The sequence below is a fragment of the Anopheles cruzii genome, chromosome 3 (genome assembly GCF_943734635.1).
Source record: "Anopheles cruzii chromosome 3, idAnoCruzAS_RS32_06, whole genome shotgun sequence".
Taxonomy (NCBI): Eukaryota; Metazoa; Arthropoda; class Insecta; order Diptera; family Culicidae; genus Anopheles; species Anopheles cruzii.
The window spans coordinates 40,125,446-40,139,306 of record NC_069145.1 but is presented as its reverse complement, the minus strand read 5'-3'; the positions used below and the strand labels follow the sequence as shown (position 1 = coordinate 40,139,306).

Sequence of the window (13,861 nt, the reverse complement as noted above, 5' to 3'; positions counted from 1 at the left end):
ACTCTCAGCGAAGAACAGAGGTTCGGTATTTTTTCCATATTCGTATGACTACTTCCGTAAAGCATTTAAAAGTATTACTTAGAAGCTACGCACGAGCTTCGGTTGCGGTGTAAGACAGAGAGACAGACAGAGAGAGAGAGAGAGAGAGAGAGAGAGAGGGCTAAGGCTCCTTTCCACGATGTGCTAACCAACCCAGCTGTGGTCCCCAGTTCTCCAACACACAGCTCCTTCCGTTCTCTACTCAACTACTTCCCGATTGGACCACAGGAATCCTATCCAGGTTTTAAGTCGGCTTAGTCGACCCTTTCCCACTGCACAGTGGTTGGTTGGCATACAAGATTACACGGGACAACGGTTTTACTGAGGTTATTATTGTTTTGGCTTAGGATGTTTTTATACGGCGTAGAAACTTGACGTAAGTTGGTAACGGTTGGGAATCATCACTAGTAAATGGATTTATTTTAATACGAAACAGGCTGGGATGACCTAGCTTAGCGGTCTGGGCTCGGGTGAAACGGCGAAGATCGGGCGATCGGTTTGCCTTCCGTCGAAAAGGACCGCGCTTAATGGTCCAACGGTCACTATCGTTTTAGCTCAGCACGACACCTTTTAAATAGCACACTAATTCGGGCCAGAGCAGAGCAGAAGACTGGCCGAACGCAGGTTTCACTAGAGCGATAAATTGTAGCGTCCGTCGGCGGACCTAGGCTAGTTGAACAGTGACCTTAGGTGGCTCCTGCAGCGCCCTCTGGCGGTGGCAGTGTGGTGCAGGCAGCGGCATTAAAACGAAGAGACTTTCTATTTATTTTAGTACTACTACTACTACTTTTTTAAACACCCAGTGCAATACTCCCACACACACACACACACGGACACGGGAGGCCACTCCGCTACCTTTTTGGGGCGACCCCGGTGGTAAGGCAATGACGTAATGTTTGTGCAATTCACGAAGCTATTCTAGCCAATCGAAGGACTCAGCTGTAAGTTAGGTGTAGAGGTTTAAAAACACATAAAAGCACACTCACACACACACACACACACACACACACACCACAGTTGGCAGACACATTCGAACGGGAATGAATGAACCGGAACGTTGTAGTGCAATAATAAGCGTAGACAATAAATCGCCTAGAAACTAGACGGGGTCCGCTGTCGGGGTGTCTTCTGGAACCATATCACAAAACACGGCGCGCGCGGTCTCTGGGGAGCACGAAAATGACACGTGGGCTGCAAAGTCCCTAGCCTAAGAAAGAAAATGCGTTGTTTTTCTGTTAAAAATTGGCTTTATTCATGAACGCCAGCTCCATCACGCAGCAATTCGAAGTTCAATTCACCTATTACATGTTATATTACACCAAGCATATCCCAAAGTGCCGAGGTCATAACCTTCCCAGCCAAATGTTGTGCTTTCGGGCGCTTTGGACGAGGTCCACCAGTTCCTCTTCCTTCAGATGACGATCGTTTCGATTCGGGAATGAAGTAAAGGATCCATGTTTCATCCATTGTCACAAATCAACACAAAAATTCCAGTTTATTACGGACAAGCACCGCTCAAAATCGTCAATACCACGTTTCAGCACGTCTGAAGTCAGCAAACCAACATTTTATTGTTGTTTCCGATGGAGCGGAGTCCTTATAACTCTTTTCAAGCCATTGTTTCACTTGAAACACGAAATTGTGTTGATACATTGTTTAGAAAGTAACAAAAGTAGTGTCGCTCTAGAGCACAACAACTCGCACACATATTACATCAAATATCCTTAAAATCTAACAGTTTTCTTGTCCAACATCTAGTACAAACCGAAAAAGCGATGAATGCAATAAGACTAGCACCTAAGATTTATGTGTTAACTCCGCCAACTCGGGACTTTTCGGCCCATGTGTCACCTCGTTTTCGTCCGCAAACCATCCACCTTTCCTCAATAGGCCCGGCCTCGATTTTTGTCCGCGAAGATCAAAGGTTATCTCGGAGCTCGGCTGCTCGGAGTGAATTATCAACGGCTGTTTTGCACCGCACACCACACCGCGGTCTGCAGATTCCAGGATGTTGTTGTTGTTGTTTGCGTTGTTGCTTCAATTCGGAAGCGTGGAGTGGCGCGCCCCGAACACTTGAGATAGCTGTGAGTTTGCCGACAGCGCGTTATTTGTCTCGCTGCGGTGTTCCGTGGGCAGCCGGAGAATCGCAGAGGGTCCAGATGGTGTGATGGTGGTTAATCGCACCACTAATCAGTGCACGAAGTCGTTCAAATAATTCGTCACTCTCCGTAACCGAAGGGCTCGTCCACTAGTCGGAGACAGTCATCGGGCCAGTGAGGAGGAATAGGGCGTAACCTACGTGTGACGTGCGTCGAGGTAAGGTAAGTCAGCGGAGCGGAAAGTTATGCGGATCTAACTCGGGCAGTGAGCAGTGTATCGAGCACCTAGCGAGCAAGTGTGTCGCGGCAATCGAGCAGTAAATGTGTCACATCCGCTGGCCTTGGCCATGAATGGAGAGCGCGCAAGTTCACAGGTCTACGCAGTGATCTCAAACAAACATCCTCCGCCGTGAAGGATGTGAACCACCTCTCTGGCCAGGGTTCTCGATTGTACGCACCGCTCGCCGCAGTGTATTTAGCGGTCTGGGAACTCCGGTAAACACCCAGCCCAGGTCTAATGATTTGCTGAACGAAAGATTTGCGTATGTGAATGCCACGACGCACGAGGTACCGAAGGATTCGGTCTGCCGCCTTCCTCGCCAAGTGAAACGTGCAATTAGTTTAATAACGCATGCTGAAAACGTGCGCCTCGCCTTCCAATTCGGACGCCAGCGCTTCCGCCGGTATCGCGTGTTGGCGATCTCGCGACATGAGGGGAAATGAATACGTTACTCAACGCCCAGCTCGGAACAAGGCAGGGTGGGGCTACACACACGACGCGATCGACCCCTAACGATAAACCCCATCGGGCGCGCCACGTGCCACGCGCGCGCCCCATGATGATCGATTTAACCACCGGACGGATGAGTACGGCTGACAGTACCTTCAATTCCGCCTTCCAATTGTTATTCCGGCTCACAAAACCTCGCGATCGCGGTGGTTTCCGGACGGTCATTAGTGTGACAGCCAACTCGATGGCGACTACGTCACCAGGAATCCACTCCAGTTCGTGTTATTTACTATGCTTACCGTTACACCGTGCGTCGGAAGCGTCTACGGCATCTTGTAGTTCATTTCGTTTAGTTTCCCTTTTTCGACTTTCCGATTGCCATTTCATTTCGTCCGATTCGCATCGACATCACATTAAACATTTATTGTGGGACGTGGGACAATCCGGTGGAACCTACGAAGCATGCTACGCCGCCCGGCACAATGGCGCGGCACGGCGCGATGTGCTCTGTGTGTAAAAGCGATGCTGCGAACTAACAAGCTTAATCGGTCTAATTAGAACCGGAGTGATGTTGGTCGGATTGCGCCATTCAAGAGTTGCGTAAGAGACTTCGTCGTTCACAACCAGGCACAATTCCAGGAGTTACGCATGTAGCCTAGTTCTAGTTTTCGCTAGTTTCACTAGTTCGGTTTCTGGGGCGGGTCGTTATCTGCTGAGACAGCCAAACACTTATCGCCTGGCAATAGGTACTCCGGCTCTGGTCGACAGACTGGAATGGTAGTGGTTCACCTATGTCGACCCTGCCGATCGAAGCCGTATCTGAACTACTGGGATGTTGAACAGTTTTGGCGCTTCATTAACAAGGGATACTGCTAATAGCCTAAATTTATGTTGGTACACTCTTTATATGAACGTATGTGCAGTTTCAGTACAATCTGTCAATTCATTCTTTTTATACTAGCCAAGCAAGCAAAAATTCGTGAAAAAGACCCGGTTTGAAGAAGAAAAACATCCTTTTTCATCAGGGCAAAACAACGTGTCACAAGAGCCCTTTGAAAATGACAAAAATCTACCAATGGAGTATCCACCGTAGTATCCAAATCCAATGGAGTATCCACCGTATTCACTAGATTTGGCCGCTAAGTACTTCCATCTGTTTCCAGACCGAAAATGAATTCATGCGTTGTTTCTCGCTTCAAGGATGGAATTCATAAATCGGAGATTCTCTGGAACAAGTAAATTGATGTTCAGGGAGACCATACTAATAAAGTGTCTTTCAAAAATGAATTTGTACATTTCTTTTCGAAGCTCCAAACTTATTTTGAACTGCCTGGTATGCCTCCCATTGCAGCGAATCAACTTTCCCAACCCTGACCTGACCCAAACAACGGCGAGCCATGTCTCAGGCCGACACCGTGTTCCAGTCCCGCTCGGACGGTATCTCCGCCGAGGGCGTCCGCGACCAGTACGCCGACGGAAAGGCGGCCAAGGTGTGGGAAATCTTCATCGGCGACAAGAAGTCGCGCACCGAGAACTATCGGAACTTTCTGGTGGAGAAGCTGCGCGAGCATGGCGTCCGGCGCATCCTGGACGTAGCTTGCGGTACGGGCGTCGATTCGATCATGCTACTCGAGGAGGGCTTCGAGGTGGTGTCGATCGATGCGTCGGACAAGATGCTCAAGTACGCGCTCAAGGAGCGATGGGAACGGCGCAAGGAGTCCAGCTTCGACAACTGGGGTAGGTTTGCATGGCTCGCTTCTAGCTAAAACCTCGTATTTGACCGTTCCGTTCCGTTCCTTTCCACGCACACGGCATCTGCAGTGATCGAGGAAGCCAACTGGCTGACGCTGTACGACGACATCAAGCACTTGCTGCACGGAGGCTTCGATGCGGTCATCTGTCTCGGAAACTCGTTCGCCCACTTGCTGGACAATTTCGGCGACCAGCGCGAGCAGATCCAGGCAATTCGGAACTTTGAGAAGTGCGTCAAGCCCGGCGGTCTGCTGCTGATCGACCATCGGAACTACGACAACATCATGACCACCGGCGCTACACCGGCGAAGTGTATCTACTACAATGTACGTACTGAACGCTTAGTAGTCTCCTAACGGCCCTTACGTGTAACACTGTTCTCGCAACCCACAGAGCAGCCACACGGCGGACATTAAGACCTCGGTGCTTTACATCGCCTCGAAACCGGCGCTCGTCACGCTGGACTACCAGATCAGCACCGGCAAGGGTAGCGAGGTGAGCGAATTCCGGTTATCCTACTACCCGCACAAACTGCAAGTCTTCGAGGAAATCCTGCGTACCATCTTCCGCGGAACGCCTTCGCACGAGCTCTACGGGGACTTTAAGCCGCTCGATCGGGTCAAGCAACCGGCCTTCTACATCCACGTCGTCCAAAAGGCCTCCGTTTAGAGAGGGTGGTGGCGTCACCGTTCAAGAGGAGAGTCAGTAGAGTGGAGCTACGCACTGAACACGCCCGCGGTCAATAAATACGTGCGGTGGAACTTCTAAGCGGACTTTCCGAACGTGTCCATTTCCGAAAGATCGTCGGCACGGTCCGTGCGAGGTCCGCGCGCGAGAGAGAGAATGCATCAGCCATCCGAACGGCGTTAGATCGCCTGGCTGGAAGGAAGTCGACCTTGCGCTCGATCGCAATTATTTTAAACTCCTCCGTCAGGTGGATTGCATTGGCGCCGTCGAATGTAGATCAAGTTTGTCAACGCTCTTTATGTCGGGTGCATAGAAGAGTTTGTGAAACGATTGGCCACTGGCCTCTCGAACCGCACCACCACCTGCGCCGTCAACGGAGTTGCCGCCGGCGATTAGCCGTTGAATCATTTCATGTTTTGGCTGTATGTTCGACAGGGTGGTCCATCTTGTTTTTTTTTTTCAAAGTTGATGGATTCCGGCACTGTATGGCACATACAGCCGTCTAGTTGAAACCAAGTGTCTGCCAAGTTCCATTCTTAATTTTCGAAGAAAAATGAGCCGATGATGGCGCCAGACCAAAACCGCCACAACAAACAGTCACTCGTTGGCGAGTGCATTGGCTTCTCTTGCACGACGTGTGGATTTTCCGCCAGCCCCAAATACGACAGTTCTGCTTGAAGATTAACCACTTTGGAAATAAGTTTTTTGCATTTCTCAAGACTCTGCAAGCGTATAGGCGTCCTTTTTCGCAAGTGTCACAGTTTTTATTAAATTACCAGAATGAAGATGAAGACCTGACCAGAATGACCTTTCGAAAGTCAAGTAATCGGTAGTTCAAGATACAAACACTAGGTGGATCACCCTATAGTAACAAACACTCCGGCTAAACCGGCTCTGACACGGTTCTAGGAAACAGTTACTCCCGAATTCGTTATGGTTTATTGATGGCGCGCCACGACGCGTACCATGGGCCGGTTAGCAATCTTTAGCGTAGTATTCAGCTTCAATGTCAGCTGGTCCATCGTCAGATCGGTGGAGAACTGGTACGCCGTCAGCAGCGTGCAAAGCATCACTTTCATCGACATCAACCCGTATCGGTAGCCGATGCAGTTGCGCGGCCCCGCACTGAACGGCAAAAAGCAGTACGGGTGCCTGTCACCGATCCGCTCGGGGCTGAAGTTTTCCGGCTCGAACTTGTCCGGTGTTGGGCCCCAGTGTTGCGGGTTTCGCTGGATATTGAAAATCCCCAACACCACGGTAACTCCTTTGGGAATGATGGTGGTCGCTATTTTGAAGTGTACAAGTAAGAAACAGGAATAATCAGTTACTCCACATGCCTGCCCGTTGGTCGGTAACTACGCCGATTTGCGTTACTTACAAATCTGGGTATCGTTCGTGCATTGACGCGCGATTAGCGGTCCAACCGGATAAAGGCGCATCGTTTCCTTCAACACCATCTCCATGTAGGTCAGACGAGGTAGGTGATCGATCAGCACCTCCGAGCACCCCGCCAACACGTCCACAATCTCCTCGTAGAGCTTCTGCTGCACTTCTTGGTGGATGGCCAGCATTAGGACGACATGCGAAAGGGTCAGAGCGGACGTTTCGTTGCCCCCCAGTATGATTGTGTCGATTTCGTCCTTGATCGCACTGTCGCTGAACACATCCCCGGCGTCGCCGGCCAGCCGGAACAGCTGGTCGATGTAGATCTGCGGCTTCCGGTATGGACCGCTCTCGGGATCGCGGTGATCCGTGGACTTTTTGCCTTTGCCTTCTCGAATCTCTCGCAGTTCGTTGCTGCGTAGAGCCAGCACCTTGCGTGACATTTTATAGGCCGTGGCGTAGCACTGTTTCTGCTCCCGGTAGTAGTGCGTCATCCGGTAGATCAGATCGGGATGAAGCCACACTTTTAGCAGCCGGTGGTTCAACAGTTCCGAACCTCTTTACGGCAAGAAAAGAAAAACACATATAGTTTTGAAAATCACATCACCCAAGAAACGCAGTCGACCATGTCGCTTTACGTACTTTTCGATCGCATTTATGTACTCGTCTCCCTCCTCGTTCTGGAGGTTCATGTCAGTTCCCAGTGTCGTTGCTGAGGGTTATGAAGGATCAACGGAGTTCGTGGTTAGGAGGGAACCGTTATCATTCTGATGCTTCTGAACGACTTCAGGAGATTCCACACTCACCACAAACCATGTCCAGTGTACACTTGGCAATGTACTCGTAGACATTGAACAGGGTGCGCTGTCCCACATGCAACCGCAGTCGGTCCACTAGCACTGCACTTTTTTCGTTAAACACCGCCATGAAGCTGGCGAGAATCTTCGAGTTGAAGCACGGCGTAAGGTGTTTCCGGTGCGTCTTCCAAACGGCCACCGGAGCCGAGAAGAGGCCCTGCTCGCATTGGAAGAACCGGTACACATCGGCCTTCTCCAGACAATCGCCAGACGTCAGCACCGTCTGCAGATCTTCGGCGTTATCAATGAACACAAACAACTTCGGACCGAGCCACACGCGGCAGGGTGAACGGTACGTTTTGGAGATGTCGTTGATGCACTCGAACAGCTCCTCGGTACTTTTGCCGACGAACATGTGGGCACTGCCGATTAGCGGGAAGTCCGGGGGCCCATCCAGCTCGCTGGAAGTTCTATAGTGCTTCCACCGCTTTAGTCGCCAACCGATCCAACATACCACCAGCAGCAGCAGCAGCAGTCCAGCCACAACTAACCCAACGCTGGCAATCATTTCTCGCGGGATGTAGCCAGCCACAACGGGAAGACGTCTCGTCAATCACCTCACACTGGACAGCAATGGACGGCGTGTCGCCGTTTTTATAGATCGCATCACTTCCTCCGATCGGCCCCGTATTTTACGGTACCTTATGGATCATTATTGTCTCGTTTCGCAGGAATGCTTCCTTATACTCCCGACTCGGGGCTTTATGGTTTCGCCGCACGGTGGCCTTGGTGACGGCGCACTTTCTGAGCCCGCTGGGCTATTCGGCGGGCTTTGACTGACACCATCGGTATTGTGTCCTCTCATGCGATCTTATTGGCACGTTAAAGTTTGCGGCAAGTCGGGCAATTAATCGGGCCAGGTACTGTGGGAAAACGGGTTCGCGACGAAGTGTTTCGAACAGGTCAACTATTGCATCTTCGCTTTCGGTGAGGCAAAGTTATCAGAGTTGCACTGTTCAGTGTTTGGAATCCCATTAAGAACTATTTATTTAATAATTTTGTTTATTTATCAAGAGTCGTTACACACGTCTTCAAAACTATTGAACTAAGGAACCATAAACTGGACTGAATTTAGCGGGAACCTTCAGGTGCATGAGCGGTCTTGGTAGTCCAAATAATGGTCTGGATAACGGTGCATCGAACTACCAATACTCCACTACCAGCAACAGGCAGTGGATTCAATCCAGGGAAAGCATCGGTCATCCAGCGAAAAGGAGCACTATTTGGAAATTTTGCTAAGAAATGGAAGAGTCAAGGGTAAGGGTTCAGTAATTAGAGTCTACAAGGTGTCCGAGTTAAAGAAGGCCGAGTTTCCCGCAAAATTAAATGTCATCGTCTGTCACATCAGCGACCACAGTGTATGTTATTTTCAATACTGTGCTGATATTACAACACTTCGGAGCACTGTAAATAAATAGACCCGAAGTGCAGCGTAATCCTCTCTCTCTCTCTCTCTCGCCTTATCCTATTACGGGGTCCAGCACGTGCTAGATTTTATGCTTCTGTGCGAGATGTGCGATATGAATGTGCGACTTTTGGAGACACAAAGTGAATCGACAACAACATTTTCAGCACATTGCAGCGCACTCGTCGGTAAATAGCAATCAAAACGTTACCGACACGCGCTTTCGCAGCGAACTACAGTTTATTGCTTCACGGCAAACGTGTGGTTGATGAAAATGTGATCGAAAGGTTAAACGCTGGCCGGGCACACATTGATTATAGTACTCAAGATTTGTGGCCGGTATTGGCAAATTGACAGTTTCATCCGCCACAAGGTGTAAACAATTTTTTTATGGGCACGAGACTTCCTTTCTTGATTTTCGCTATTCGAAGCTCCTAGCTAAGGGGCCGCAAACCGCAAAGTTGTGTCACAGTGCGAAATTTATGGCAAACCTTATTCGCCATTCTGTACCTTTATTTACATGGCGGTCATACAGGCAAAATTATCTTGTAATTTGCCTCCGCTTCCGGAGATGAACACCAATGCTCTAGTATTGTGTCGATTTAATCGAGAGAAATGGAAACATCTCTTGGGAATATTTATGCGAATACGATTTCAATAGCATTTGAGACTCTAAGCATAAAAAAGCGATGAGAGAGGCATTATCATCGATCGCCGTTAGGAAAGTGCCATATGTCTAGTCGCTTAACATAGTCTCAATTGTAACGCAACAACATTCCGTGTGTAAAAAATCTATGTTAAACACCAGGAAGTAATTAGCAGTCCGCCATGCAAAACAATGCAAATTTCGCGGGCGCGCGTTTACGTGTCTCGAGAATTTCTCCCATTGTACAATTGGATCCGCCGTGAAATTAGTGTAAGGGCGTGAGATTATTCGACAATCCTCGGCGCGGGGAGGAACGCAAGCAATCCGTCGGGCGATCGTATCGCCTTCCAGCGCGACTCTTTAATTGTATTCCCGCGTGCGGCGCCCTTTGTACCGTCTTCCAGCGGACCCGATCGCAAGTAAACGCGGCAGTAAAAGTGTGCTTTTACGAGTGCGATTTCAAGGAAAGGTTGATCGGATCAGCTGGGCTGCCATCATCAGTGAGCACCCCATGCTCGCGCTCGCGCACTTCTCTCAAGAACCCTGCCCGGAGCCTTTCCAATGGCGTGGGTCTATAAATTGAGGTTCGTCGCTGACCACCCCGGTCAGTTCTCGGCGAACCTCATAGGACGGTGATACGTGGTGCTGTTGCTGCTAGTGAACCCGTGATCCATTCTGTGCCCTTCTTTTCGCAGTCCGTGCTAGGGATATGCGCTAGTGACTTTACGCGCACAAACATGCTACAGCAGTGGCTAGTGTACGGCTGTGCTACATTGTTGCTGGCCGCCTATCTGGGCGTACGATGGAAAAGGCGCAAATTCTATGCCGCGGCAGCGACGATGGATGGCCCGGTGGCATTGCCGTTGCTGGGTCATGTGTACCTGTTGTTTGGGAAAAAAAGTGGAGGTACGGCTTCAACATACATCAATCAGGGTCCTTACAAATCGCCGTTTGACGATGGTGACAGCGACGGTTAATATAATATGTGCTGTGAAGTGCTAATTTATCACCATAAACAAACGCTGTTTGCGCGCTGATCTGTTCTTGAGCGTGATGCAAAATCAGCCTCCCGAAGGCAGTGATTAAAAAACTGTGTAATCATTTTAATTTAATTACTAATACAAAGAACAATTATAGGCAAGAGTATCTTCTACAATTTTAGTATCTATCGCAAGTTCAGCCTAATTTGTGCAACTTTGTTCTTAATATTGGTTTAAAGTGCAATAGTAAAACCACAGTCTATCGAAGTATATTTGAATAACTTAGCACAAATCAGAGTTATGCTTTTTCAGACTAGATCGGTTCTTTGTGCATTAGGTTGCCACACATTCTATTTTAATTTCATTCGATCTGAATGTGTCAAAGTAGCTACGTTGAAAATCTTTATATTTTTCTTATGTTTTGACCGTTTTGAACTAACTATTGGCAGCTGGTACTATCGGAAAGCAATCCTGCTCCTGCTTATATCTTGTTTCCCACGCTTGCAACACATTTTATGCGTATCTTAGTACTAATTATCAGTGTAATCAAATATTTTTCCGTGTGGTCAAGAATTTAGCAAATCAACGCTTCTGACAACCGTTTTAGCTTCAAAAATGTTCACTAGCTCTAGAGCCGTAAACTTCGTCTTGGTCTCTTCGATCGTCTGCCCTTGACTTATTTCGGTGCATTCAAAGTTAAAGACACTTGTATTTCCTGAGATAGGTGATTACGTGGATATAAATATCAACTATTAAAATAATCATGAACAATGAAAAATATCAAAACTTCAAATTATATCAAACGGCGACCTGTACATGCAGATTTTTTAAACAGTCGTTGAGTAGTGGGTAGAATCTGACTATTCATTCTTAGATCAGATAACTATTGTATATAATTTCTTTTACTATTAAGGCGCTTTCGAAAGGTTTGGTGTTTATTTAACATTTTATCGTTTTACAATATACTATTTACTTTGTCTGATTACCACTTTTCATACTCCGTCTAACTCTGTCGTGCAGAAAATATTTTGCAAGTCCTGGACCGATACGCCCCGAGATACAAATCACCGGTCGGACTCTGGATGGGTCCGATACTTATGATAGGCATCAAGGACAACCCCGACTATTTTCAGACAGTTCTCAACTCGCCTCACTTGTTGAACAAAATGGATCAATACAAATTTTTCTACATCATCAAAGGGCTGTTTGCTGCACCTGGTAAACGGGTATTTAAATCTTGTCTACGTAATCAAATTAGGCTAAGGTGAACGCTTCTCTCCATTAGACCACGCGTGGAAGATTGAACGAAAACTGTTGAACCGATCCTTCAGTCCTTCGATGCTGTCCAGTTTCGTTGATATTTTCAACGCGAAGGACTTCATAATGGTGGACAAGTTACGACAGTTTGTAGGACAAGGCGAAATGGATCTGCATCTCCACATCGCTAAATGCACCATCGATTCTATATTCGGTTCGTAGAACTTAACGTGTTACTTTAACGAAACTTCATACGCATTTATTGATTGAATTCGCTTTAAACAGGAACATCCTTCGGAAAAGACATGAACACCCAAGGGCACAACGAAGCCGATGATTACTTGCACAGTCTCGAAACTTTCTTTTCGCTCGTCTTTAAGCGAATGCTTTCAATCGAGCGTTACCCACAGTTCCTATATAGCTTTACTAGAGACTTTAAAGTCGAAACTAAATGCATCAATACAATCAAAAGCATGTCTAACGACTTGATGCGAGAGCTCAAACAGGAATCGAAGCAAACGAAACCATTGTCAGTGACAGATACTTTCGAAAGGAAGCCACCGCAGAATTTTGTTGATAATCTCAACGATTTGGCCAAGAGCAACCCAAGCCTGACGGAGGAACACATCAAGGATCACATTGATACCATGGTCGTGGCTGGGCACGATACCACTGCGACAACAATGTCTAACCTGCTCCTAATGCTGGCAATGTATCCAGAGGTGCAGGAAAAGGTGTACGAAGAGGTTATGGCCGTTTGTCCCGACAAAACCAAACCGGTCTCCATCGAGGATACCAACAACCTCGTCTACACCGAGATGGTTTGCAAGGAAACGATGAGACTGTTTCCCGTGGGCCCTCTAATAGGCCGAAAATGCACGGAGGATGTAAAACTCGACGGTAAGTAGCTCTTTACCTCGAGTGGGTCCACATTCTGCGTATTCCTAATATTTTGAATATTCACTTTGTAGAAAAACACACCATTCCCAAGGGAAGCAGCGTCGTTCTTGGAATCTACATGATTCATCGTGATACAAGCATCTGGGGTCCGAACGCGAATGAATTCAATCCGGACAATTTCCTTCCGGAGAAAGTGGCCACTCGCCATCCGTATGCGTACCTGCCGTTTAGCGGAGGACCACGAAACTGTATCGGCATCCGATACGCCTGGCTGTCGATGAAAATTCTCATCGCCCATCTGGTACGAAACTACCGGTTCAAGACATCGTTGAAAATGGAAGATTTGACCCTTAACTTCGCAATAATTTTAAGAATAATGAACGGGTGTCTTGTTTCCATTGAAGAAAGGTGACAAGCTTAGAATAAGATTACAATCAATCTCAATAAAAAGGTTAGGATGCAAAGGACAAACTATTTGCTAAACTGGTATTTTGTAAGTAACGTGTATCTGACACTCAAGTCTTACGAATTTAAACTTCTTCCCAAAACATGTTTAATTGATTAGCTTAAAATAAGAAATACCAATAAAAAGAATATGAATCACAAGTCAGGTGAAGCTTGGTGTAAATATTTGTGACTGTACTAAACGTTTTTCTAAAGGATTCTCACCAATCTGGCTTATCAAAATTATCCTGAGGATATAACCGATGCACTTTATTACGACATGTAACTTGTACCTTTGAACTGAGTGTAACAAATGTAAATTTTTATGTAAAAATTTAAATAAATAAATATTTCATCAAAATAAAATGGGACTATTATTAGTAAATATCCCCGCTGATAGAGCAGTCGGTAACGCTCTTCGCTGTCAGCGCAGCTGGCCGTGGTTCGAATCCCGGGATCGGTTGTAACTCAACCGGCCATGGTTTCGATTCCCGATACCGGCGTGACAGGGAGGTTGACGCGGGGCTAACAATCCCGTCCGTAAAAAATAAAATGTTACAAAAGAGCATCAGAGATTAACATTGTCTCTGGTGCCAGGCCAAGACTGCTCAGCGGTTGTAGCGCCAAAAGAAGATTATTAGTAAATAAGGCTCAGCAACTAAGCGTAATATAAGTATGTGCA

At 47.5% G+C, this 13,861-nt stretch overlaps 3 protein-coding genes across 5 annotated transcripts; 2 read left to right on the top strand and 1 right to left on the bottom strand.

The window, feature by feature from the left end:
- The first annotated feature begins 44 nt into the window (after window positions 1–44).
- LOC128272580 (glycine N-methyltransferase) lies at window positions 45–5,386 on the top strand. 3 transcript variants are annotated; one of them, XM_053010412.1, is made up of 4 exons: window positions 45–56; window positions 4,275–4,605; window positions 4,690–4,946; window positions 5,014–5,386. In XM_053010412.1, the coding sequence occupies exons 1-4, from the start codon at window positions 45–47 to the stop codon at window positions 5,287–5,289; spliced, it is 876 nt and encodes a 291-aa protein (XP_052866372.1). In that variant the 3' UTR covers window positions 5,290–5,386. The 3 variants fall into 3 exon arrangements, with proteins under 3 accessions (XP_052866372.1, XP_052866371.1, XP_052866370.1); XM_053010411.1 differs by lacking the exon at window positions 45–56 and adding an exon at window positions 2,165–2,355 and having other exon boundaries at window positions 4,220–4,605; XM_053010410.1 differs by lacking the exon at window positions 45–56 and adding an exon at window positions 2,166–2,360 and having other exon boundaries at window positions 4,220–4,605.
- A 743-nt stretch (window positions 5,387–6,129) lies between these two features.
- Window positions 6,130–8,055, bottom strand: LOC128272578 (cytochrome P450 4C1-like). Its single transcript, XM_053010407.1, has 4 exons — window positions 7,497–8,055; window positions 7,333–7,402; window positions 6,686–7,248; window positions 6,130–6,592 (listed from the first exon to the last, which is right to left on the bottom strand). Exons 1-4 carry the CDS (start codon window positions 8,053–8,055, stop codon window positions 6,246–6,248), a joined length of 1,539 nt encoding a protein of 512 aa, XP_052866367.1. The 3' UTR covers window positions 6,130–6,245.
- Window positions 8,056–10,335: 2,280 nt separating this feature from the next.
- LOC128275759 (cytochrome P450 4C1-like) lies at window positions 10,336–13,254 on the top strand. Its single transcript, XM_053014370.1, has 5 exons — window positions 10,336–10,504; window positions 11,599–11,796; window positions 11,864–12,049; window positions 12,121–12,735; window positions 12,807–13,254. Exons 1-5 carry the CDS (start codon window positions 10,336–10,338, stop codon window positions 13,145–13,147), a joined length of 1,509 nt encoding a protein of 502 aa, XP_052870330.1. The 3' UTR covers window positions 13,148–13,254.
- The last annotated feature ends 607 nt before the right edge of the window (window positions 13,255–13,861 follow it).